Source organism: Vigna umbellata, chromosome 2, assembly GCF_029865625.1.
Source record: "Vigna umbellata cultivar VRB3 chromosome 2, Vumbellata_1.0, whole genome shotgun sequence".
NCBI classification, from domain to species: domain Eukaryota; kingdom Viridiplantae; phylum Streptophyta; class Magnoliopsida; order Fabales; family Fabaceae; genus Vigna; species Vigna umbellata.
In genome coordinates, this window is record NC_142166.1 from 44,043,099 (window position 1) to 44,069,356 (window position 26,258).

The following is a 26,258-nucleotide window of genomic DNA, read 5'->3' on the forward strand; positions in this document are numbered from 1 at the left end:
CCATGGTAATGCACAATGCATTTTAAGTGACTATGATTAATGTATAAACATCAAAGGAGTATGACAGTCGATATGAAAAATTTATCTTTGCTCTGCAGCTGCATGCATGTTATTTCAAAACTGTGACAACATAAGACTTTACTTCTAAAGTTTTAGAAGAAACCTTTTTAGCATTTCAACATGAGATGGCTTGGGTTATTTGATTTTGTCTAGCAGTTGGCTTATAAAGGTTCTAGTGATAGCTACAGTTCAGTTGAGTATGTGTGTGCTGTTCAAACCCTTGTGATTGTTTCAATCACTTGTAATCTATAGAGGTTTATTTCATTATTTTACCCTTATTTGTTTAGTTATCCTGAAACTATGGATGGTTTTATTCTTGGTAACTCATATTATGCCCTATGTTGAACTGTTTAGTTGCCTGTGATGTGGCTTTTAGCCTATGTGTGAAAATAATATGAATTTTACAGAACTGTTTATTGCTTGTTTTATTATTTTAATTTTAATTTCTCCTGGCGATAGAAATGTAATTGTCATCTGCAGCATATTTTTCTATAAAACGCAATTACTTATCACTTTATTTTCTGCATTTTCTTCTTGTTCTATGTTTTGGGTTCTTGGTACCTGTTTTGTCTGGTTTTTGAAATCCTTATGTGTCTAATATTAATATGAAAAATTGCACTTCATTGCCTTTGAAGATAAGTACAGCTATCTGTTTAGTCATACTTCATATTTTACAGATTTGGTTGAATGAAATGTCCCACTAAAACTCTTTAGTAATCTTTATTTTTGCCATTGTGTTCACCCTTTGTTTTTTCCTCTACATAGTGGCATACCTCCATTTGTTAACGTGGAACAATTTTGTAAAGATAATGTGTTGTGTACTTATTTATTAGTTTGCATCTTATAAGAAGTTCATGCTGGATTATTCTTCATCACTGCTTTATTTTTGGTAATATTGTGTTGTAGTCAAACACTGACAAAGGTTTGACTTAATTTTGGATATTTCTTATGTTCTTTAAGTTTCTGCATGCAAACACTTTTTAAAGGATACATAAATTTAGTATACAGACAATTGAGTTTTTGATTGTGATATTAAATTTTGAATCATGAGCCACTGGGGTTCTTTTCTTGTGCAATGACATGGTTATCCGACTGTCTTTTCATGGTAATTTATTTGTTGTCATTTCAAAATTATAATAAAGTTTCATTTTAATAGTTGGCTACCAGCTTTTGCCCCCAAAATTGACTAAAGAAATATATAATGTTCTCACATATCATCACATGACATGGTATATAATTTTTCGCAATGTATCTCTGATATCCATTTCGTTCCTGTCTGATTTTATTTTTAGTAATGGTTAGGTATTCTTATATTCTGACCAGCCAAAGCAGCTTCTTAAAGTCTTTAGCTTTAGCTCTTTCCCCTTTAATTGCCTTGTTCATATTATTTTACCAAGGATACAAGTTAGGCAAATTTTAAACCTGGTTTTTGATAAATACGGAAGTTTGACAAAACAAGTTTTAAGTTTCTTAAGTGACAACGGTTCAGTTTAGTATTGAGGCATACTTTTCTTGAGCTTCTTGTATTGTGTTTTAGTTTAGCTATGTTACATGATTCATAACAGTGTTCCTTTAGCTTGGTTTATATGGAATGAATAGAAGATGGAGTTCCAGTAAGCTGTAGGTCACCTTATTTTGAATGACTTTATTTAGATGACCAAATAAGACTGATAGGAATGCAAAAAAGATTTAGTGTTGCTCTCAGTTTGTGGTTCTCTAGCGTATTTTGTCTGAAAGAAATGCTAGAGTTTTCTGTTCTGTAGGCTTTTTTCAAGCACATTTGGGATGTAAGTAGTTTATCTAGGTTCTTTGTGATGCTCTGCCAATGGTCATTTTAGGGGATTTTAGTATCTTATACTTTACTCTTGCATCTTTCTTTTCCTTGATAAATTCTTAAAAGATCCTTAGATATGGTAAAAGTTATCTAGGTTCTTAAGCTAATAGTCCAGCATTCATTTTTCTTCAAAATGCGTTGGTCTAAAAGTGCTCTAGCAATTTGGAAACAGGAAGAAAGGAATATCTCCGCAACGCCTATTGCTTGAGTCTGATTCCAGTTGCTACTAAACTTTCTATGTTTTCCAGCAAGTATTGGCTCAATAACTAAATTCCTTGATCAGATCATGATAGATGAATTCTTTGTTTATCTTAAGCAGTGATAACCAAACTTTTATTTAGAGCTTTTGAACATCTGACAGGCAGTTCGGCCAGGTTGTTTCTAACATTCTTTGAAAGTAGTTGCCCACCACTTAAGCAGGCAGACATTCACTAGGTTGTTAAATACGAATTTGAAATAAAATGTAATCAATGCGACACAATTTTAGGACAATTGTGCATAGGATGCTGTTTGTTATATGTACTAAAAGAATACCCTGTTAATGGTTGGTTTATTTGTTTGTAGCTAGAATTATGAATGAATATGCCTATGGTGACATGTTTTTTCCATAAGTTCTTGGATTTAAATTTTCTTGGTTTTTTCTTAAACTATTATGTTGCTCCATAGCATAATTTGTAGTTGCTGTTGTTTTTATAATGTTTCGCTTCTATTGCCTCCATTCATAGTCATGTCAAACCTAATCCTCTGAAGTATTTGTTTTGACAGTTTAGCAGCCATTGCAAGAAAAAGGCCACAGCACTATGATACTATTCTTTTAGCATTGCTTGAATTTGATCCAAATGTTCAAACAGCGAAGGGATGTCACGTTGCTAGTATTCAGTACTCCTTAAGAACAGCTTTTCTGGGATTTCTTAGGTGCACTTATTCACCAATACTAGAGGTAAATGTGCTTGCCTTTTATATTTTTTCCTAACTTAAACCTCTGACATAGTTCTTGGATTAACGTACTGTAAGAATTATTTGGCCTCAGAAGACTGTATATACATGAAAAGTTGCTCAAAAGGAATAATGATACGTTGTATATTTTTATTGTTAAAAAATGTTCAAGTTTTTACTTTTTCTTATTTATCATCACACTCCAAATTACATATCTGTACTAAGCATGGAATCTGTGGTCCTACTTTTCTCAGATATTTCTCAATCTCTCATTTTACTGTTGAGAAACTATACCTCAATGATGGTAAATGCTTTATTTTCATGTTCGCTTGTTGATGGGATCCTAGAATATGCCATGGAGGAATTGACTACAATTTTTCCTGCATGCAATTACTGTTTTCCTACGTTTCAAGAATTGTGTCATTTTCTTCTCAACTTTTTGTAATTAAGCATTTATAATTAAGAACAAATTGCATACTGGCTAGTGCAGGTATAAAGAATACAGTGATGAACTTTTTCGTTAGGAACTCTTGATTATTGCTTTAGAGGACAGGGACTGGCATTTTGTGGCTAACCATGATTAGATTGATTTTCTTAAATAACTGTTTTATTCATATTTTTGCAGTCAAGAGAAAGACTAACAAGGAGCCTGCGAGCTATGAATGCAGGGGATGCTGCAGATCAGGTGCTTAGGCAAGTTGACAAAATGATTAAAAATGGTGATCGTCCTACTCGTGATGCACGAGTTAACAAGGTATGTGGTGATTTGCTATCTTTTTGCTGCCAAGTAAACTGCTGATACTGAGCAGAAGTTTTTATTTTTTTTCCCTCCATTTATATCACATTATATTTGACTTTTAACTTTCAGGATGAACAACCATCAATTCAGTCATCTGTTTCAGGGGAATTATCTAGAAAAAGACCTGTTCCTCTAGATAATGAACAAATGACCAATGGTCATGAAACCATATCTAAACGGATTCGTTCTGGTGCTGACTCTCAGTCTACTTTACCAGCTAAAATAAATGATCCTGGACAAGATCCTAACTCTGTTAATGGAGTATCACCTAATGTTCCTTTGCTAGATAGTGAAATGACTGCTGTAGAGCAAATGATTGCTGTGATTGGTGCTTTACTTGCTGAAGGAGAGAGAGGTGCCGAATCTCTTGAGATCCTCATTTCAAAGATTCATCCTGATCTACTGGCTGATATTGTCATAACTAATATGAAGCATTTGCCTAAGACTCCCCCACCACTGTCAAGGATTGGGAATTTACCAGCAACACGACAATTAAACTCCCAAGTCAGTCAATCACATGTTATAGCAACTTCTGTTCCAATAAATTCTGTCCAATCCGTGTCTGGTACTGGCCAAGCTGTGTTGCCTTCAACTACGGCCACTGTTATTGGCACTAGTTCATTGCCGTCTGACACTTCTATCTTCAGTAACCTGCCTGCTGATTCTAAACGTGATCCTCGGCGGGTAAATCTTGCTTTTTTTTTTGTTCAAATTGGCTTTTGGTAGTCTATATTTCCAAATAGATATTTTTTACAATACAGCCTGTGTTACTTTGAACCATCTGGTTCAAATTTTCAGGATCCCCGTCGCCTTGATCCCCGGCGTGTTGTGGTAGCTCCTGGAGGAGCAACTGTATCAGTTACAGATGATAATGGGGCCACAAAAATTGAGTTTGATGAACCTGTTTCTTCAATTAAACCTGTTTCACTTCCTGTCGTTACTGCTGATGACAATACTCCATCAGATTTAACAGTCAAAATAAAAAACGATGATATGATCTCTAAAGGTGCAGCTGATCAGGTAACTCCTAAAACAGAGGTTCAGGAAAGGCCTGGAGATATTCATCAGATTGCAGAAGCAGATACTTCCTTTGGTCCTTCAGTCTCAACCACTGATTTAAGAGAGGAGGATCCGAGTTCAGTGAATATGTCAGATGAAATTGAAGCAATTGGTACAGATTCATCATCTATTTCAGAGTTTGATCAGTTTTCTCTTGATGTTCAAGTTGAACCCACATTGGAAGATACCTGTCTGGAGTTACCACAGCTTCCACCTTATGTTGAACTATCCAAAGAACAGCGACGTATAGTGAAAAACATGGCTGTTAGGCACATAATCGATTCATACAAACATTTACATGGAACATATTGTCAGCAGTTTTGGATGCCACTACTTGCTCGACTAGTTGCTCAGGTAGAAAACTGTTTCAAGGTTTTATTTCTATCAAAGATATCAAAGTGCTGTTTTTTTTTTCTCTTTTTCTTTTTATATCTTTCACATCATATTCAAATGATTCTTTTCATGGTGTTTAGTTTATGAGCATTTATCCACTACTATAGAAATCCAATAGCTAACCTTCACCATTACAAATTCAGAGGTACAACTAATAATATTTATATTGTAAGTTTATATAAGAAAGAAGATTTATATTAAAGTGTTTGTTTATCTCTTAAATTTCTTTTGCAAAAGTTTTTAAAAGAAACGGATACACATTTTAATTTTTTTTATCTTTAATAAAGAAAAATGGGAGGAATGTATAATGTATTTACTTATATGAAGCACTAAACTTTGGCTGTATTCCGACTTTTATGAGCAAATTTTATTCAGCACAAGGAACAATGGAGCATGTGTTCACTTTAATTATTTCTTGCCCTTCCCCTTGCAGATTGATGATGACGAAGAGTTTATTTTGATGCTGCAAAAACACATCTTGGAAGACCACTGGATAAAGGTGTCTGCTTTTTAAAATCTGTTGTAATTTGTTAACAAAATTTATTTTTAATTTTTTTACCTGTCACGGATAGAGTAACCGAAATTTGTTGAATATTTTTCAATTACAGTTGTTGCTATAATTTGCTGATGTGTTTTTATCCTTTTAGTATCTTAAAATGTGTACTTTGCAATTACAAAGATTCATCATCATTCTTGAATCAGAGTCAGAATTGCATATCGTTTTCCATTATAAAATGGACTAGACGTACACACATTCATAGAAGGAGGTGTAAAATGCATATGATGGTAATAAGTAATGAATGATATTATATTAGAGTAATGATTTATGTGTAAGAAATCACTGCGTTGCTTGTAAATTTCCACTACATATGTGAAGTAGGTTATCTTGTCAACTTTGGTTTTTGTGAATCTAGACATTTGTAAGATACATCATAGATTGTAAACAGGAGTGGCACAGTGCACAAGGCTCCCACCTAGTGGGGTTTAGGAAGAGTGTATGTTTGCATTAACCCTGTGAGTGGAGAGACTGTTTATTTGAATGGCTAGCCTTGAATCAAGAAACAATTAACCATTCAATTCCTTGAAGGCTCAACCTCATACCATAGATTAACCATGGAATAATTGTCAGTGCTTGTGCCACTCAAGGTTTGTACTACCAAGCAAAATCATATATAGTATTGTATTTGAAGCTCATGAATAGGATTTTACTTGGTGTAAAATGTGCTGTAAAGTATGTTTGGGAACATGATAAATAGATATAGTCTATTCTTCAAATCTGCATACTGTAGGGTGGTGTGAATCTTGCTATTGTTCCACTGTATAAAGAATTTATAAAGGGAGACTAGTTGGTAAAGTAGAGTTCTGTTTTATCACCTCGGATGTTTTTATAAGTATTGCTTAGATACAAAACTGATCTTAATTCTTGACTCAACTTTTTTAAGTACTTTTTCTAACATTTTACAGACGTTTTTTTTGAAAATTTGTTTCTGTTGTTTAATTTCTTTTATAGACTAATTGATCACTTACTGATGGATTTTCAGGGACATGAACTTGTACTGCATGTTTTGTACCATCTGCACTCCCTGATGATATTCGATTCAGTTGAAAATGCTTCATCTTCTGCTGTTTTATATGAAAAATTTCTCTTGGGAGTGGTATGCTCAAAATTAGTTATTTGGTCGTAATGAACAATACTTTTCTATCTTTTTCTTGTAAATGTGGGATATACTACTTCCTTGTAGGCCAAAACTTTATTGGACTCTTTTCCAGCTTCAGACAAGTCTTTTAGTAGACTTCTTGGTGAAGTTCCACTTTTGCCTGAGTCGTCCTTGAAGATTTTGAATGATCTCTGCTATTCTGATGTTATTGGTCATGATGGAAAAGTTATCCGTGACATTGAACGTGTGACTCAAGGCCTTGGTGCTATCTGGAGTTTAATTTTGGGGCGTCCACAAAATCGCCAAGCCTGCTTGGGAATAGCATTGAAGGTAAGCTGTCATTCATGAGACTCTAAATGCAAAATATATCATTTTGATAGTGTATGATATCTTAGCTATTTATTTATAGTCATCATCTGTGGCGTATTGGAGGCTGGCACTTAGTCTCATGGAGTTCCACAGTAATAATTTGAAATGAAAATACTTGAAGGACTAAATAATTTGGGATGAAAGCAATCTGCTAAAAGTACGATAATATTATTTAGAGCTTAAAGAATTTAAAGTGATAGTATTCACTATACTGCTTCCATGCAACCATCTAAGACAACTTTTCAGCTAACTTAATTAATTGTGTGCCATGCGTACACTATATATATGTTATATGCTAGGAAAAGTAAACATTGAGTTGAAGGTGTGTAGACAACTAGGATGCTTTATTTATACTGAGAAAAATGAATCAATATAATAAATAGAGGAAATTTGATATCCTCTAATAACAAATATATGATACAAAAATAAATAAAAAACATATCTAATATTGCATATATAATCTAGATATTTGTAATTATATAGGATCAATTCCTTATTTCTCTAACTATAGCACCCCCTCTCAAGTTGAAGCATATGAGTCATATGTGCGCATCTTGTAGCAAATATAATTGATCCTTGGTCCTCACATTGACTTTGTGAATATGTCAACCAACTTATCATTAGAGTTGACTGATGTAGTGGTGTTGTCTCGCGACTCCAGCTTTACTCTTATGAAGTGGCAATCCACCTCAATATGTTTGATCCTTCCTTGAAAGACAGAATTAGAGGCCATGTGTAATGCTTCTAGTTGTCACATACAGGGTGTTTTGGGAACTTTTTTCAAATTTGAGCTTTTTGAGGAAATGTTTGTGCCATGACTAATGCCATTGCCTTCTATTCTGCAACTGTACTTGATTTTGCCACAACCTTGTATTTCTTACTTTCTCGCAATATTTAATTACCTATGCAAGAGAAAATTACCCTGAAGTGGAATGCCTATTGCTTGGTGACTTTGCTTAGTCCCATTAGAGTACCCAACATTGAGTATTTCCCTTATCTTCATAAATGTGGTCTTTTCCAAGAGCCTTATTAGAATACTTTAGGATCTGTATGCCTGCATTCCAATGGCCTTGACAATGAGAGTTTAAAAATTGACTTATTACGGTAATTGCGAAGGTGATGTCAGTAGATGCTTGGGCAATATTGTGTGAATGAGGGGGTGTTTCCATGCACTTCCATCACCTATTAATTGTATGTCTAATGCAGTGATAATGTTCACATTTTGGACACTTTTAGAATTATTTGTGTGAGAGCATCCAAAATTATTACTAACACAAAGTCGGTGTTTTCCCCAGCAGACAGTATGTGTGTCTGTATTTATTTTCTGAGGAACCCGGAGGAGTGTTAATGATGTGGAAGTCATGTTAGGGTTTATTGATAATCCTAAAATTTGATGAAGGCATGGGTTTGAGAATTAGTCTGAGTGAGCTGTGCATAGTGGATTTAATAGCACTACAGAGTTGAACATCTGTCTTTATCCATTGTTCTCAATTTTCTGTAGGAATGAACTCACTAGTGGTAGTGAAATTGATTTATACACAACTCACTTAACCATAACCTGATATTGGAAGCCCATGTGGATTAGTTAGACGTCCTTCTCAATACTAACTATATATATGGTTAGGAAAGATCAGAGAATCTGTTCTGGAGGTTGATACGGTGTTGGAAGAAATTCTTTTTCCTAGAGAGTTGGAGAAAAGGCAATTATAACCTAAGGATAGGGAAAACTAGCTGGTAGAGAGAATGCGAACCTGGGAGAAAAAAAAATCTTTTGGAGATAGTGGCTCTATATACCATGTTAAAGAGAGAAACATTAAGCTGAAATTGTGTTTCCGAGATAGCACAAGTACTTTATTTATATTAAGAAAAATGAGTCAATATTATAAGTAGAGGGGATCTGATATGCCCTGATAACAAAAATATGATAAAAGAATAAATAGGAATTTTCATAATAATATATATATATATAATTTAGATATTTTTTATTACATATGATTAGCTATTTATTTCTATAATTTTAGCAATATCTTGAGATACATACATATATATATATACATACATACATATATATATACATACATATATATACATACATACATATATATACATACATATATATATACATACATACATATATATATATATATATTGTAAAATCCCTATTGAACAAAGTCTCGAACAGTGAATGATTTGGGTGTTAGTAATTATTCCTTTTGCTCTTGCAACCCCACTGTAATTTGCTATCTGTTTTTTGGAGTGGGTCATTCAACACATGTTTCTCACAACACGCATAGTTTTTATCATATTTTTACTTGTTATTCCAATCCTTGGCATTTCATATAAGGTAGACAAATAAGTTAGATGTCTAGAATCTTCTTGGAATGTTCTTTGGGGGTGGTTTACTACTCATTAAGATTTCTATTTGTATGTCAATACCTGGTAGAGGCAGTGTTACGTTTTAGTTTACTACTCCAAGGAAAAACACAAGAACCGTATAAATCTTATTTCACATCTACTGGGTACTCCTCTAATAGGTGCTTCTAGTGGCCTCCTCTGTGTGTCCAGATTATGTTAGGATTCACGGAGAAAAGAGATTAGTTAAGATAGTTAGAATATTTATGACTTAGTTACTTGAGGGTGTTAGGTAGATATATATATATATATATATATATATATATATATATATATATATATATATATATATATATATATATATATATATATATATATATATACATATAGGAAAGAAGGAGAGGGGAAGGAGGTGAATTTTGTAGATTGAGTGTTAGTTCTTTGTGAAGGGCAAGCCCTTGAAGGATAGAGTGCTCTCCTATTTCTTGTTCTTTTCATTATATTCAATAAAAGCAATTCTTGGTTCCTAGCATATTACCTTATCTAATTTTCTCGTTTCTTTATCAATTGGTAATATACTAATATCTCATCAATTTTGAGCCAAGAAAACAAAAAGCAACAATCACCCAAATACATTCAGTACGTTTTTGGTTTGACAATTGGAATTTTGATCCACAGTCTGGTGTAAACAATGGGTCATGCATGGCTTGAATTGATCCAACGAGAAACCAAACTCGCACTCAATCCAAAGTCCAAAATTGCCACATATTGCATTGTAGCATTTTAAAGATAGTTCAGTGAAAGTTGAGGTTTCTAGTTGTTAGCTTGTGTGTAGAACCCCTGGAGGATTGTTTTAGTGATTAATGATTAATTTGTTGTAACCTTCAGATGCATTATTTTTGTTTGTTTGCATGTTTTATAAACTTGGTTTAACGTTTTCCATTAATATTACCAATAAAATGGGTGATTGTGCGTGAGGCTCCCACCAGGTGGGGTATGAGGAAGAAGATATGCAGTGTGATGCTTGCAAGTAGTTGCTGTTTCTGGGTTGAGACCTGGTGAAAAGGAACCAACTTTACTGTTATGTCAAGGCTTGCTCATCACCCGCCATTACTTTTTTTTTTGTCTTCAATACATTTTTTAAAATTTATCGCTCTTGTATTTGAGTACCGAGTCCCCCTGTGTTTTGTAAAATGACCAATATTATTTGTTTGCCTGTTTTCTTAACCTTGACTTTCCTTTTCCTCTGATGTAATCCTTTTATGGTAACATTTTTCCGATGTCTAATTTATTGATTTACTATGGCAGTGTGCTGTCCACCCACAGGATGAGATTCGAGCTAAAGCTATTCGGCTGGTATATGCTGTATAAGATTTTATGGAGTCTGCCAAACTGTTAATTGACGATGAAGCTGAATGTTCTTGCTTATGTTGAACAGGTTACAAACAAGCTCTTTCAGCTTAGTTACATATCAGGAGATGTTGAAAAGTTTGCAACAAAGATGCTGCTTTCTGCTGTAGAACATGAAGTTTCAGATACGGGTCTTTTGCAACCTGGACCTGGACCTACTGAACATAGAGCTGAGGCAGAGGTGCATTGCTATTTTTCTTGTGTCCCTTTAGTGTATCTTCTTTGTGATGAACCTTCGAAGAATTCTGTAATATATCTGTTTATATATTAATTCTGATTTTGTTATATATTCTACCTTGGATTTGTCAGATTCATTCTTATGCGTAAAACGTTTCGAAATTATTTTTTTCAAATTTTTTCTGGTATCCTTTTGTTTATGGCTTTGAGACACGAGCAATGGAACTTCATGTAATATGGCTTTGAAATCAGGCTTAAGTATCCTTTTTTCCTAATTATTTATCTTTTCTTTTGTGTTTTTCTGTGCATAAACTGCTTCCCACATAATGGCTCAAGGCTCGGTCACTTTTGTTCTTGATAAACTGATTATTGGTAGCGTGTACTTAATTTTATAGGTTGAAGGCCCTGAAATAAGTACTTCCGAGGTTTCAGAGTCTACAATTTCTGAAGATGAATCTGCTAGAATGGCTAAACCATTGATTCAAAATGTTCCATCTATATCATTTTCTGAAGCTCAACGTCTCATTTCTTTGTTTTTTGCCTTATGTACTAAGGTTAGTTTATGAATACTTCTTGCGATATTGAAATGACTACAATACTCTTCATCTGTTTTAGTAACATTGATGTAGTTTTTTTATATCTTTGCAGAAACCCAGTCTTCTTCAGATTGTATTTAATGTGTACGGGCAAACCCCGAAAATTGTTAAACAGGTCTTATTTTGTTGATTATGTTAGTTTACTAGTTTTATTGTTGTAGTATTCAGTGAGTTAGGTTAATCCACCTGTTTCTTTGGTCATGTAGCAGCTGATAAAATATGGGATTGATAGAGTTTGCTCCCATCTCATCTTTGTAGCATAGTAAATAGATTTTTATATAAAAAATTGTGGTATGGGATTGAGAGTATGTGCCGGAATTGACATCTCTCTGAATCAATTGCTCATGTGATTGTGGAACAGTATGTGAATGTAACTATTTTCTGCATAACGAAAACATGAATTTTCCACAAAAGGTTATGACTGAATCATGTACCAGTGTTACCAGGAAGTTCACTTTTTCACCTTTTTGCATTGTGATTTTCTTTTAGCTATTATTGGCAGTAACAGTTCTTTGTTTGACACTTCTGACTTTTCCTACTCATGCTTTTGTAGGCTTTTCATCGCCACATTCCTATTGTTGTCAGGGCACTGGGGCAATCTTATTCTGAACTGCTCCGTATCATATCTGATCCACCTCAAGGAAGTGAAAATCTTCTGACACTGGTAGCTTACTGTTCTCATTGCTCACTATGGCTTATTTAATCATTTAAGGATTATCACCAGGATGTGAAAAGAGACATTAATGTTGATCTTGTTTTTTTGAAGGTACTGCAAATATTGACTCAGGACACGTCGCCATCTTCTGATTTAATATCTACGGTTAAACGTTTGTATGAAACAAAATTTAGAGTATGTATAGCAGTCAAAATAATTGTAAAATTTTTCACCAATGATTAGATTTTTTGTTTCTTTTTCTTATCTGTGCTGGTTCTCCATTGCAGGATGTTACAATTCTTGTTCCATTATTGTCTTCGCTTTCCAAACAGGAGGTTATATTGATATTTTCTTTTATTACCTTTCTATTTATATTCTTGCTTAGTTTCCTTTGAAATTTGTTTTTTCATTTGTAGGTGCTCTATTGTTCTGGCTTATAAAATATATTTGAGGAAATTTCATACTAGACCCGAAACCATTTTATGAATGCAAGGAGCTTAAAACCCATTTGTATTAATGTTTAGGGTGTTCTATTTTGCATCTCATTTTAGCTATTTCTCTGTATAGACAATATTCCACTTTCCTCTATCATAGATCTGGGAAATTTGGATCAGCAATTTAATAATGCTGGCAACCACCATCACAAATTACGTGCTGCTGACATAAAATTGGAAAGAGATCTAATGATTCAGGATCTTATCCAAAGCATTTGTTGGTACTTATAAGATAAAATATATTTGGTATTCTTATTCATAACACTTGCCAGATGATAAGGTTCTCATCAATATGCTTACTTGCATTTGTTCTTTAATTTATTTAAAGTATCTATCCAAAGTCAAATCTAGATTCAGTAGTAAATATTATTCTAGAACTAGAATTTATATCAATGTCTTTGTGACTAGGAAATTAAGTTGATTCTGGCTTGCCTGAAGATACCATTTCCATCTGTTTCAGCAATTTCTCCATAAATAGTGCTGATCATTTTTAGCACACCATGCTCTTGCTGTTTAATAGTAGATATTTTTCGTAATCAGCTTGATTTCAAATTTTGATGGTGACAGGTTTTACCAATATTCCCAAGGCTTGTTGGTCTTCCATTGGAAAAGTTTCAAAGAGCACTTGCTCACATACTACAGGTATATGTGAATTCTAATACTGGATTTCATATTTGTATGTCTCTTATGCTTTTTATTCTTGGATGCCTTGTGCTTGGAAAATTGACTGCGCTTTCATTCATAGTCCATGTTTCCTTATAGCTATTCCTTTTAGTGGATGAGGATTTATGTTCGATTTAACCTCAATATTTCTTACAAGTTATTTCTTTATCTTTTTTCTTCCTTTCTAGATAGGCTAAGCATTTAATGCTGTTCATGGCAGGGTTCAGCTCATACAGGTCCAGCTTTAACTCCTGTAGAAGTGTTGGTTGCAATGCATGGAATTGTTCCGGAGAAGGATGGCCTTGCACTTAAGAAGGCATGTCTTCTATTATCTACGCTTATGCTTCAATTACCCTTACCAATTAAATGTTGTTTGTAAAAGAGTTTTTCTGTCGATTATTGATGATCTATGAACATCTGATGTATTAATGCTTTTGGAAGATGTCACATCTTATGAGTTTTTGTAATAAGTAAATAAAAAATATTAGTGCCATATAATCAGGAAGTAAGCTTGATCTTTGCTATTAAAAAATTAAGCTTATTATTTCTTAACCTGATTGATATTTAGTGGAACTAGATTTGGTAGGTTGTATTTGATTTGATTTACAACTCTTTTTAGCTGTAATCCAAGTCCATATATTTCTTAAGAATGTTGTTGATCAAATCATATATAACTGTTTGGTATATTGTTGAAATAAGTAATAAATAGTGCATTGGGAACTTTTTTCCTGCTGTACTGATAATTAGTACCTAGTCATGTACCTAGGAGTCTAGTGCACTCTATGAGTTGTACCTAAGAGTCTAGGGTGGTCTTTTGATCTTTCGTCTTCCCATTGTATCAGATTTCTATCATTATAAATAGAAAATCACAAGAAGGATCTTGGAAGCCCTCCAATTTTATATTTTCTCTCATATTAATCTCATGTTTCTTTTTCGTTTTATTTAGGGTCATTTGTAATTCTGATCTACTTCTCACCCTCCTAGTTTCATCATTTTTCATTTTTGGGGAAGGCATGGTGTTTTGTGTACATATTCTAAAATGAAAATAAAATGTTTGTTGTAATATGGTATCAGAGCACAAATAGGAAATAATTGATACAAAATGAAGAGCAAGCAACACATCAAAATCTCAATAAGGATAGTTGTTGTGTCTTGATGCAGCTTACTGTATGTTGTTTTTTCCTGATTGCCCCCTCCCCCAATAAGAAATAAATAAACTATTTTGTTAAACTGACAAAATACCAAATAACCACTGTTGTGTCTTAGTGCAATGAGCAGTTCACTACTTTTTTAGATGTATTTTTTCCTATGAACTGTTTCAATACCTCGTGCCTCTTATTACCTGGCTTCAATTTGTCATGGTAGTGTTGTTTAGAAATAATATATTGTTATTTGTCTTGAAAAGCTTGTTTAGATGCAAATCACTAGTATGGTCTTGTGCATAAAAAAGTTCCAGCCTAATTGGATTGTCGTGTAATGTTGCCTTCTATCTGGAATGTAGAAAAAGTTATCCAAATATTTTTTCCAAAGGCTAATACTAGTTACCAAACCCATGTCTGATTTGTATAATCTTTTTCATCAATGTTAGTTGAACTAGTTCTTCTGTGTCAACTATTGAAAAGCCTTAAAAACTTTGGACGTGAATTCTGAATTATTTTTTTGCACCATCAGATAACAGATGCTTGCTCGGCTTGTTTTGAGCAACGTACTGTGTTCACACAACAGGTTCTAGCAAAGGCATTGAACCAAATGGTAAGGAGATTCAGTGTTTTGGTCAATTATACTGGATTTACTTCAAATCTTCATGGCTCTATTGTTTAAATTTTCAGGTTGATCAAACTCCTCTGCCTCTACTTTTCATGAGAACAGTTATTCAGGCAATTGATGCTTTTCCTGCACTGGTAAATTTCTTTTCAGATTTTTTTCATGCATATCTGTTTTTGCTAATGCATTTTTGTTTGTTAAGATATTATGTTGATGTTGAATTCTTTAGATGATATATAGCGTACTGGTATTATAGGGAATGGGATTATGAATACGTTACATTAAGCGATTTTGCTGACAGAGCTATATATTGATTTTCTGCCTTTTTCTTTTGAAAATATTGGGTTAACCAAAGTTTCAAACATAATGGTCAGATCAATTTCCTGAAAATTGGCTTAATTATTTTTCAAGTAATTCATGAAATGCAAAATTATTGAAGTAGTTAATACATCAGTAATAACAATGGCATCTGTGTGGTGCTTCTAGTGTTGTTACAAGGATTCTGCTCAATTTCGATCTTTATTTTCAAAGGAAGTCCTGCCATGTAGAAAACATAAACCTATACTTCTAATGTCAATATTCTGTTTTTAGGTTGATTTTGTTATGGAGATACTCTCAAAACTTGTGACAAGACAGGTATGCTTCTCTGGAACACATTTTACTCTGATCTATGGACTTTGAACTGCTGATGTTTAACTTTAAATTACTAAATGCAGGTGTGGCGTATGCCTAAACTTTGGGTTGGTTTCTTAAAATGTGTATATCAGACACAGCCACGTTCTTTTCATGTTCTATTGCAGGTACTGCATTCTGAACTTGCCTTAAATCATAACTGTGGTGGAGAAACGAGGAAATATGTGCTTCTAAACTACACAGCAAAGCTGAATTATAGACAAATCAGTTATATTAATTACTGTAGTTATTATGATTTGATTGGCCTATACGATGTACTTAAACACTATTTTGCATACTTTTTAATAAACACTATCAAACTGGGGCATATAAGCCGTGAGGACCAGGCTTTATTATGTATCTAACTTATCTTAGGTCCCCTTAATGATTTGGTGAAAACGTTCACTTACTTGTCATTTGAATTAGTGAGTGGTGTAGGTAAGATCATTTCTATGTTGAAAGGAATCTACTCATTTGTTCCTCATGAAATACTAGATTTGATATGTAGTGAAGCTTAGTTATCACAAATTAGTTCACTACAATCTGATGGCATGGCTTAAACCCTAACCCTTGACCTTGCAAGCTTCAACTACATTCTGTTGTTTTACTTTTCTGATGTCCAATGACTGTGCAACTGCATCTCCAATCAGTTGGTAAATCTGTCCAATGATCCAGTCAACATTTTATTGTCCAATTATCTGAATGTAACCTTTATCCTCATAGATAAAAGTCCAAAGTACTACCTCCCAGTCACAAGCTGAATTTAGGATCCAACTTACAATGCCGACTGCAGAAGGATGTCGTATTTACCAAAATAAAACATGCACAACTAAATTCTAACCACACGCATTGTGTTGAAAGTCTCAATGCAGCATCAATTTTCCTTTGTACACTTAATAATTAGGCAGTTTTGAATTGCATTTAAGAAACCAGACAAAAAAGAGTAACTGTTATGAACAAAATTAGTTGCCTACTGGAAGAAATTCAAACTCTCTCCAATCGTATGTAATCACATATCTGAAAAAAAATAATGGTAGAAACTTAGAAATCTTAAAAAGATAGACAACAAAATCCAACATAGAAAAAATAAGGGAATGAATTCTTTCCTCGATGAGAGTGGGAATGCCAAATTGTCTCTCAGTGGTGACCGTGCAAGTGGGAATGAATATGAGAACCAAGGAATGAAATTGCAAGTTTCAAGAGAAATGGTGTGTATGAATGTTTGATTCAACTGCAGTAGAACTTTGACCTGAAGGAAAAGGAGGCACAGGTTCAATTATATGTGGAAGCACTGGAAGGGCGTGCCCTCCAGTTGTACCGAAAACGGAAATTTCAGATCCTCTGGTTTGTGCTCAATGATGGAACCTTAATTGGGAGAGCATGACAACATAGGAAAAAATTAAAGTTCTAGATCAAGAAAATAAAGAAGGTTCTCTGGTCAAAAGGCCAAAGCAAAATGAACTCTTTAATGATGATGTAGGAAATGAACTGAAGGAGCAAAGGGAGGGGGCTGATGGGAGCCAATAATGGGGGATAATAATGAAAGGTAAAACGTTCCTTGTGAATGGGTTCATAAATGAGCCCGATGTGGATGTGTAGGGAACAACTGTAGACAGTGGGGTGGGGTGGGGTGGGGGGGGTTCAATGAATAGTAAATTGTGTTTAATCACACATGTAAATCCTTTATTTATAATCAAAGTATAATATAGGATCATTTGATTGAGTACAGTACTCTGGTTCTTCCACGTTAGGGATGGTCATTGATTGTAGATTTCTAGCGATCAAGCATATTAAATAAGCTTCCGCTCTAGAAATTCTAGACATTGTTGCTTTTGTAGAGGTAGAAGCAACTCCAATGACAGTGACAAGGATGGTGTTGGTTGCTTCCCTCCAACTCTAATTAAGAAGGCCTGTTCACTAGTCATGAAGCTACGACAGCAAGAGCAGGAAGGTAATCCCAGAAATAAGTCAAATTCCAATCCTTGTGAGCAAATATTGGAATTTCAAAATATAGTCAATTTCTTGAATCAATTTCCTTGACTTTAACCAACAGAAGCAAATTTACTTCCAGCAGCACCATGGCCAGGCTCTCCTGTAGCAAGGAAATGGGTGGAAATGATGAGTAAATGGAATCTCGGGCAGTAGACTTGTGGAGGCATTGGTGCTGTCTCACGGCTAAAAGTACAGCAGAAAATAGAGAATCGAAATATATTGGAGATGGCATTTGTCTACAGTTGACCTAGGAGGGTTTTGAGCAATTTTGGTGCTGCTTTGGTGGGGTTGGTTTGACAATGACGCTTAATGGGTTGAAACTCGGGCATTATTTTAGCAGTTAGAAGCCAAACCTTTAGGGATGAAGCTTCATGGAAAGATTTTTTTAATATCTTAGTTGTGAGTATCTGTTAGATTTTAGCGAATTAGTTAGTTGTTGATAAAGAAAAAGAAGTTAAGTTGCTAATAAATTTGAGGAGAGGTCGAGAGTGTTGTCACTCAGTTCTGCAGAGTTCTATCTTCTAATTGGGGTTTGTTTTAGAGGGGCTAAAGGGTATGATGCTGAATGATAAGAGTAGTGCTGATGCCAGTTGTGGTCTAAAACTTCTGGAGTTTTTTCATACTTAGCAGAGTATCCAAGGTTCGGGTGGAAAAGACTCTTGTTGACAGTGCCAAGTGAAGGTGCACAGCTGGTGAAGCTTATGGAAGGATTTCACAGCACAAGTCAAAAGTCAAATTGAGATGTAGCATACCCAAAAAAGATACTAATCAATGAATAACGGGTCCACTGGTTATGCATAGGGAGGGTTGACTCTAGGCTCTAAATCTAAATACCCTCTTATGAAAGAAGAAACCTGAGACTTCTGAAATGCTTGTCTAAACTAAATAACGTTTTCCTGACAATATGGCCCAAAAGTAAAAAATGCAAATTAAAGCTATCACGTTTTCCGAAATTATATGTTGCTATTTTTAACTTTTGCATTTGATCTTGATACCATTTAGGTTCTAACAATAACCTTTTTCGTCCTCCTCACAGTTGCCACCTCAACAACTTGAAAGTGCACTCAACAGGCATGCTAATCTCAGAGGTCCCCTTGCTTCATATGCCAGTCAACCAACTATAAAATCAACACTTAGTAGGTAAGTTTTTCTATATGTGAGTATTTGAAAGGCTTAATTACATATTTTATTCCTGTCTGTGATGTTGGACTCAGAATAATTTTTTGCTCTAATAATGCCCCCCTAACTTTTCTAATTAAATAAATTCTGGCCAGCTGTCAATCTGCCATCCAATTACTAGGGAAATAACTGACAATGGTCTTATCGCATGACACATGATTCTCAGATGTTGCAGCATAACAGCATGCTTCTGAGTTCAGTTGGACATACTGTGACATGTTTGATCGAACGCAAAATAATGTATCATTACCATGCGTTGTAATTTATCTATTCTACAAGTCATACTGGGTTCTATTAAGTGATTACTTCTACAATATAATACCCTCATCCAAAAATTGTATGGTGTCAGTTATTTCTCTGAGCAATTGATTGGCAAAATTAATCCAATCTTACACCCGTTAACAACGTTTTATGATTATTTAAAAATTCTAGCAGTTGGAAAAGCATATACGAACGTTCTATATTTTCTAGTTGCAGTTTCTCCTTCGCATTCTAGTATTATTGTTGTAGTCAACTAAATTATGTGTAACCATGTGCAGATCAATTTTAGCAGTTCTTGGTCTTGCAAATGAAACTCATGTGCAGCAAAATTTGTCAACTTCGTTGCACCCTTCTGACACAAGTTCATCAGTTCATGGAGCAACACTTACGTGATGGTTAAGTTACTGACTACAGGAAATTAGTAACTGGGCCAATTGATAATTGTTGTCGATAAGATTGATCGACTTCTGGATTTCTTGGCATCCAAAGATGCAGAGAAACAAATTTATACGGCGTCTTGGAGCCCCAAATGCAGCCTTTTCAGAGTCTGTGACCATCCCGACATTGGGGCATGCACCCGATCATATCTTAGTTTCCATGAAATCCACCGCGCCTTCTAGGAAATGTATCATAGTTTTCTTTTTGTGTTTATTTTATTTTTTTCATTGTAATATTATTCATTCAATTTTGATGTTATATTCCTGCCTTTTCTGGGGTAAGAACTATGGACTATCCTCGTGTATGTGATTGCATAGTCATCACCATAGTCCTCTCCAGACGCTATGATAATGCTAAAAATGAAATCATGTCTCTGAAACCCCTTTTCTACCGTCCATTCCTCGCTTCGGGAAGACTTCCTAAAGAGAAAATTATACCATGGACTAGTCAGATCAGATTATTCCGAAATTCAAACACTAAACATGGAGGCTTTCTATAAAAATACCAAAACTATTTATGTGATGATTATAGCAAGGGTGAAATTGTTGACACGTCATTTTCATGTGATACATTACCGACCCATGTGCTGTTATGCTATTTGTACACACATGTTTATATTTTTTTTAAATCATTAAATGATATATCAGATATGCAATCACGATTCAATTGTTATGATCTATTATACGGTAACTTAAGCTGCTACATGTTATCAACTGCTTTTCAATATTTTTTGGATATTCGAGTTAGAAATAGTATTTTCTTTACGTAAAAATTGGGACTTCTGGTAAATTTGTAAACAAAATCCTATATAACTTGTTAGTTTGATGACATTGAAGATATCCTGTCATTACTCTTGCTTTAGGTCAGAAAGGTACATGATCGTTTGAAGTTGTAGGTGTATGTTAAAGCTATTAAACTCTAATTTTTTAAACATTTATGAATAATTCGTAAAAGGATAACAGGTGAAATTGAAATGTTTGAAGTGAGAGAAGCGAAAGGAAGGACAAGCTTTAAAATGATTTTTCTCTCATTTATTCTGGTTCCATATAACGTAGAAAGCAATACGAAGAAAAAGGAATTTTAAGAACATTTATTGGATCTTTCAGTTCTTGAATGTTTTCATTTGATCTCTTGATTGTGAAAGAAAGAAGTTATATATGACAAATGTCATTTTCATGTATGGAAATTTCATGTTGATTCCTAAATGTTCTATTTACGTGAATTTTAAAAAGGTCAAAGAAATATCGTTATCATTTTGATTCATTTAACATGAATATCACGTGGTGGACATCGAGGATTTGGGCTAACTTCACCGTCAAACACGTATTTATTAATAATTTTATAATCTATTCTTTCAAATAATAACTAGCTACGACTTCACTTTTAAAAACGAACAGTGGTTAATCGAAACGTTTTTCTCGTCCATTGGTTGCTCGTCAATAGTCATCAAATTTATCAAAAGTGCTATAGCTACTGTTTCATAGCACTGTGAATTAAAATTGATTAAAAATTAAGCAATCGTCAATTTATCATTTTGTCACATATCAATGAGTTTTTTCTCTTAAGCAAGGAGGTTTTTTCAAATTAAACTTTTTTATGTAGTTTTTTTGTATCAAGCATGTCATCCTTTAATTATATTTCTATACTTTATAAATACTATCATAAACTTAGTTAATCTAATTTTCAATATTTTTAACATTGAATCTTAATATTACCTTTTAAACAGACAAACATGAATTGAATTTTAGAAGTTATAATCTGACCATTCTAATATAAAGTTTTAAAAATGTGAAATTAAAACACTCATATATGCTAACTTGAATAAGATTATTTTTATAAAATAATCTTTCACGCATAAAATTTAAAATGATAATTATGTTTAAACAGTAAAATAAGAGGGGAAAATGCTTCGTGTAGACTGATAGACTTGAAATATATTGAAGATTTAACAGGGCAATTAAGCAAGTGGTGAGAAGAATTGCATGAATTGAAAGAATAAGAGGAAAAGAGTGTACATTTGAGACATTACCCTCTGCAGATTTTGATGTACGGCCTAAATCAGAAACGGTATGGGACGCCATTAATTGGCCCCAGATGATATCCACCTATACATAGCTGTGTATAATATTGAAATCCAACAATCGAGTAAAAGTTCTTTTTTTTTTCTTCTCAAAGAATCTATTTCTCCCAAAGAAATAAGGTACACATACTTTACAACAGCAAAAATTTTCCCTTGCAAACATTTTTGTGCAAGAGACTTCGGGAACAAAGTCAATAGCCTGTTCCAGTGTGGCCCGGCGACACAATGCATTAGTGCCAATGGTGGCTAACTCATGCATCCATATATTCTGTGATGAACCAATACCAAATATGGGCTAACTGTCATGAACAAAAAGCCAAGTTAATTTTGTCTCGCATGAGGTTAAAGCTATTATTAAACCTTTTAAGATTTTCTCAAACTAAATGAATTTCAAGTTGATGAGAGGCCCGAGAGGAGCAAAATTTCTCAAGTATTCTTGTTTCTTCAGTATCACTTTAAAATGCATCCTGCATTCGCTTTGAGAATTACAGATAAGTTTCTATATGCACATTACAAATCAGATCATACCTATCACACACTCACAATAGAATTGGTGGAGGATTACTTGACAGGTATGATAGCATCTAGGTTTTTCTGAAGCACCCAACCTTTTGGGTAAACTGTATTATGAGCACTTAAATGAAGATGCCAATTCATTATTTTGGAACAGCCATGAGGTGAGCCTTCCATTTGACTTTCATCTTCCACTAATTGTTCTATAAAGGTGGTCTCCTGTCAAACCAAAAGTCTCATGAGTTTAATGACTATAAGAATTGCTGATGATATTAAACGGCTAAAACGATAGTAAATAGTAAGACCAACCGAATGTCAGATAAAAGACATAGAACATAAATCATACTTGAAAACCTTCCTTCACTGTGTCTAACTGTCTAATGGGATTTAAAGAAGGGCGCCTCCATCGTTTTGGATCCCACAAGATTGTGCTGTTGAATGCAAATCCAGACATATCAACATGAAATCTACGAAGTCTTTTACTTTTCTCATTTGTATGCCATCCGATCACTTGGCTTGCATTGCATACAGGACCCTCCAAAATGGCCTTGTTCTTGCTTGGTGCAAGCATGGCAACAGGCCAAGTGCCAAAGCGGCTACAAAATCAGTTCAACATTAGAACGTAGGAATACAAATTTACAATAGAGGACATAATTCATTATTACATGTTGCACAAACATAAAACCAACAGATATGACTCAAAGAAAGCTTAACGTTATTAACAATTCCAAATACTTGAATTCATTTAGGTAATAGGTAGCTTTTAACCTGGCTTTTCGTATTTGGTGACTAAAATATAGAATGAGTAGGCACCCCCAACACTAGTGGGCAGGGCGCTTATGACATTTTGGGACTACCGGAAGATTTCACCTATGGGATTAGGACACAAGTCCAAACCACAAGCTGTTTGACCTAGTTGCAACTACTCAACTAGTTCCTAGGCACCACCATGGGATCTCACTTAAAAGGAAATTGCTCACCAAGCAGGAAGAGTGGCTACAAACGAAGTTTAAGTTAAATCTCTTTCTCTAATCTTAAAGTTACTTTGAAGTTGAAGGTAAAATGGAATCTTCATAAATAAAGATAAAGATGCGTGGGAATTCTTTAATTTCATATTTACATAAAAACTATTTTTAAACCATACGGATGAGAATAGCACCAACAAAGCTCCGTTTTTGGGACAGAAGCTCGTTATTAGAACAATTGAGGTTTGTGACTAGCTCTAACCTTGGAATGGAACTTCCACTCCCCAAAACTTTAAGTCAACAAAAAAAAGGAGAATGTAAAGCAAGATTTGGTTAGATTTTGGTTTTCATTCAGTAAACATGTTTTCTCGAATGATTCCATAAACGTCACCTTACTTAGTTCTCTGTTTTCAAGAATTAGCAAAGAAAATAGTGAAAACAAGGTTTTTGTTGTTTTCTCCCTTTCCCTTGTAAATTCTTGAAGACAAAAACAAAGACAATATAACATTACTGCTATTACGAGTAAAAACATATCAATTGGGGGGGGGAAGCTACATGACTATCAAAGATGCACAAATGGCAAAAGTCCCACAAGAAGAAACGACATTAGAATACTACTTAAAATAATAAAAAGAATAGCTCGTGCCTTCAAGAAACCACAAACCAAGAACCATTGTTTTCCACTCTACTGAAAATTTGGGACATAGCAGATTTTGGTGCAAGAATAGAATAAAGAAAAACTCAAGTATATTAAAAGTTGTGTTAAGTCTATAAAAAGGCAAATGTACATCAAAAAAGGTTCATTGCGATCTAGCTTGAATAAACTTCTCACTTGTAAAAGAAAATAAGGAAGTTTCATAAATCAATATTAAACATTTTTCACGAGTTAAAATCAACTTTTCCACTTTAGCTATTTTAGACACTGTCTCATCTAATTCAAAAGTTGAATCACTTGCCTTCCTAGTTCTTCCCTTATAAAATGCTTATTACGAAGTTTATATGAATTGGGCCTATATATTTTTAAAAGTAAAAGAAAGTATGAATCAACACCACAAAAAAGGACAGTTGTATCAACTTTATTGCCGAGATGCCATATATCCTAAAGCTAAATATACAAATATAGTAGTGTAATTATTTAAATCAAACCTAAACAAAATAAGAGTAATTTGTCAAATGCGTTCCCCAAAACACATTAGACCCCAAGAATGGAATCCCACGGTCGCTTCCCTCAGTTAACCTCCAAAGTCAATCATATTTCAATTATCTAAATTGATGTTTAAATTAAGCGAAACCTAAAGGCCAAATGCTACCAAAAAGCAGGCGTGCCAACCGCTTAGAGCCAGTGGTAAGTAACTTGAGGCAACTAACAAAGAAGTGGTAAAAACTCAGTTTCATACTAGCAACAACAACAATTACCACTCCAGAAATGCAAGATAACATGGATCAAATGCAAACACAACACCATGATACCAACTAATTAGAAAGCCCAAGAAGATTAAAAAAACAAAACAAAAACCGATAGTCCAATCAACTAGAAGCAAAGTAAGCACCTGATGTCTCTCAAGGAGTCAAACAACTCAAGAGAATACACATTATCATCGTCCGCAAAGTAAACAATCCCATCGAGCCTATGACGCTCAATGTGTTCCAACGCTGTGTTCCTCTGATGAACCCCCCTGTCCTTCACATCCGTCAAATTCTTATTGCACACCAAATGCCTATACATCACTCCCGTCTTCCTCAGTACCTCCGCCGTCTCCATCGACGCCGCCTTCATCTCCACCACAATCCACACCACCGGCGGCGGCACCAGCCGCAACACCTGCCCCAACCGGTTCAGGAAATACGCCTGAAAAGCTCGGCCGTACGTCGGCGTCACCACAATCAGCGGCTTCCTCGGCACAAGATCGAACCCATCACCCTGCCTCTCCCTCTCCGCGCTTAGGCTCACCGGATCGATCACGAAACCCTCATCGACGCGATTCCGCAGAACGCGATCTTCCTGGAGAAGCTGCTGCGCGTTGTTCGAATGCGGCAGCGGCGGCTTCATCTCGAACGAGATTTCGTGCGACCGAATGTCCTCCGCCATGTGGCCGAAGGGAAACATGCCTAGCAAGAACCCTACGAAGAAACACAGAACGCACCTGAACGCCGCTCGTCTCCACTGCCCTTTCCGACCGTGCCGGCGCGTGAAAACACCGCCGACGAGTCGCCGAAACGCCGCCGCAAGAGCCGGTAACGGCGACGAGTACTTGGCGTTCCCGGAAGCGAGCTTATGCGTGGGAGAGGAAACCGGAAACGAACCGTTTAGGTACTGGCGATCGGGATACGCCGGCGACAGTGTCCGCCGAAACGAGGCCATTAATTTAAAAAATTGAAGAAAAAAAAAGAAAAATGAATTTATGGCGGTAACTGAAATTGAAAAAACACTACATGAGGGAGTGAGAGGGAAGGATCAGAGATTGAAAAGAATGGGATAAAGATCCAGAACCCTATGAGATTAGGGATTGAATTAGAGAGAAAGTATTTGAAGAGAGAATTTAGTGAAACCAGAAAGAACGAGACGATAGATCTATTGCTAAATACAGAGTTATGAGTCGCTTCTATGCAGAGAACACGAGACAAAGAAACATCCGGGTCGGGTTCGGGTACCATTTAAAGACCAGGTGCACCTCCGGGCTAAAACGAAATACGTCTCAAAGGTCACACTGGGCAACTCGTAAAAACAACCAAACCTCATTACATACATTAAAATAAATCAAAAATATTAATTTCTCAAAGTTTTTTATTTTTAAATTGAACAACTTTTAGTACCCTTAAGTTTTATTAAAAAACATGACCTTTACCTTTTATTAAATTATAATCAATAATAAAATGTGTTAAAAAATTATTGTCAACATTGAATAATATATTCTCTAATTTAAAAAACATGAAAAATA

At 34.7% G+C, this 26,258-nt stretch overlaps 2 protein-coding genes across 4 annotated transcripts in view; one reads left to right on the forward strand and one right to left on the reverse strand.

Annotated features, from left to right (window-relative positions):
• The window catches only part of LOC124831858 (symplekin), a 28,587-nt gene extending 8,154 nt beyond the window's left edge, over positions 1-20,433 (forward strand). Inside the window, exons 6-27 of one of the 2 annotated variants that reach the window (XM_088106973.1) lie at positions 2,660-2,834; positions 3,456-3,584; positions 3,699-4,313; positions 4,428-5,042; positions 5,515-5,580; positions 6,623-6,736; positions 6,824-7,069; positions 10,769-10,816; positions 10,899-11,051; positions 11,443-11,601; positions 11,696-11,758; positions 12,197-12,307; positions 12,410-12,493; positions 12,586-12,633; positions 13,360-13,434; positions 13,676-13,771; positions 15,127-15,207; positions 15,285-15,356; positions 15,811-15,855; positions 15,936-16,019; positions 18,920-19,023; positions 19,602-20,433. In XM_088106973.1, coding sequence (XP_087963099.1) covers positions 2,660-2,834; positions 3,456-3,584; positions 3,699-4,313; positions 4,428-5,042; positions 5,515-5,580; positions 6,623-6,736; positions 6,824-7,069; positions 10,769-10,816; positions 10,899-11,051; positions 11,443-11,601; positions 11,696-11,758; positions 12,197-12,307; positions 12,410-12,493; positions 12,586-12,633; positions 13,360-13,434; positions 13,676-13,771; positions 15,127-15,207; positions 15,285-15,356; positions 15,811-15,855; positions 15,936-16,019; positions 18,920-19,023; positions 19,602-19,716 — 3,298 coding nt within the window. In that variant the 3' untranslated portion in view covers positions 19,717-20,433. Of the gene's footprint in view, positions 1-2,659; positions 2,835-3,455; positions 3,585-3,698; positions 4,314-4,427; positions 5,043-5,514; positions 5,581-6,622; positions 6,737-6,823; positions 7,070-10,768; positions 10,817-10,898; positions 11,052-11,442; positions 11,602-11,695; positions 11,759-12,196; positions 12,308-12,409; positions 12,494-12,585; positions 12,634-13,359; positions 13,435-13,675; positions 13,772-15,126; positions 15,208-15,284; positions 15,357-15,810; positions 15,856-15,935; positions 16,020-18,919; positions 19,024-19,157; positions 19,526-19,601 lie in introns of those variants that run through there. The other variant, XM_088106974.1, reaches the window with a different exon arrangement.
• A 1,459-nt stretch (positions 20,434-21,892) lies between these two features.
• On the reverse strand, positions 21,893-26,000 carry IRX9-L (Nucleotide-diphospho-sugar transferases superfamily protein). Of its 2 annotated transcripts, none has more exons than XM_047305947.2 (4): positions 24,870-26,000; positions 22,701-22,950; positions 22,385-22,573; positions 21,893-22,140 (listed from the first exon to the last, which is right to left on the reverse strand). In XM_047305947.2, the coding sequence occupies exons 1-3, from the start codon at positions 25,679-25,681 to the stop codon at positions 22,403-22,405; spliced, it is 1,233 nt and encodes a 410-aa protein (XP_047161903.1). In that variant the 5' UTR covers positions 25,682-26,000; the 3' UTR covers positions 21,893-22,140; positions 22,385-22,402. The 2 variants fall into 2 exon arrangements, with proteins under 2 accessions (XP_047161903.1, XP_047161902.1); XM_047305946.2 differs by having other exon boundaries at positions 22,370-22,573; positions 24,870-25,999.
• Positions 26,001-26,258: the final 258 nt, after the last annotated feature.

Excerpts from the sequence above, each read along its gene's own strand:
- IRX9-L (XM_047305947.2), bottom strand. The coding sequence starts at position 25,681 with ATGGCCTCGTTTCGGCGGACACTGTCGCCGGCGTATCCCGATCGCCAG. Across the intron at positions 22,951-24,869 it reads GACTCCTTGAGAGACATCAG|CCGCTTTGGCACTTGGCCTG; the intron begins GTGCTTACTTTG and ends CTGATTTTGTAG. Across the intron at positions 22,574-22,700 it reads CAGTGAAGGAAGGTTTTCAA|GAGACCACCTTTATAGAACA; the intron begins GTATGATTTATG and ends TTGGTTTGACAG.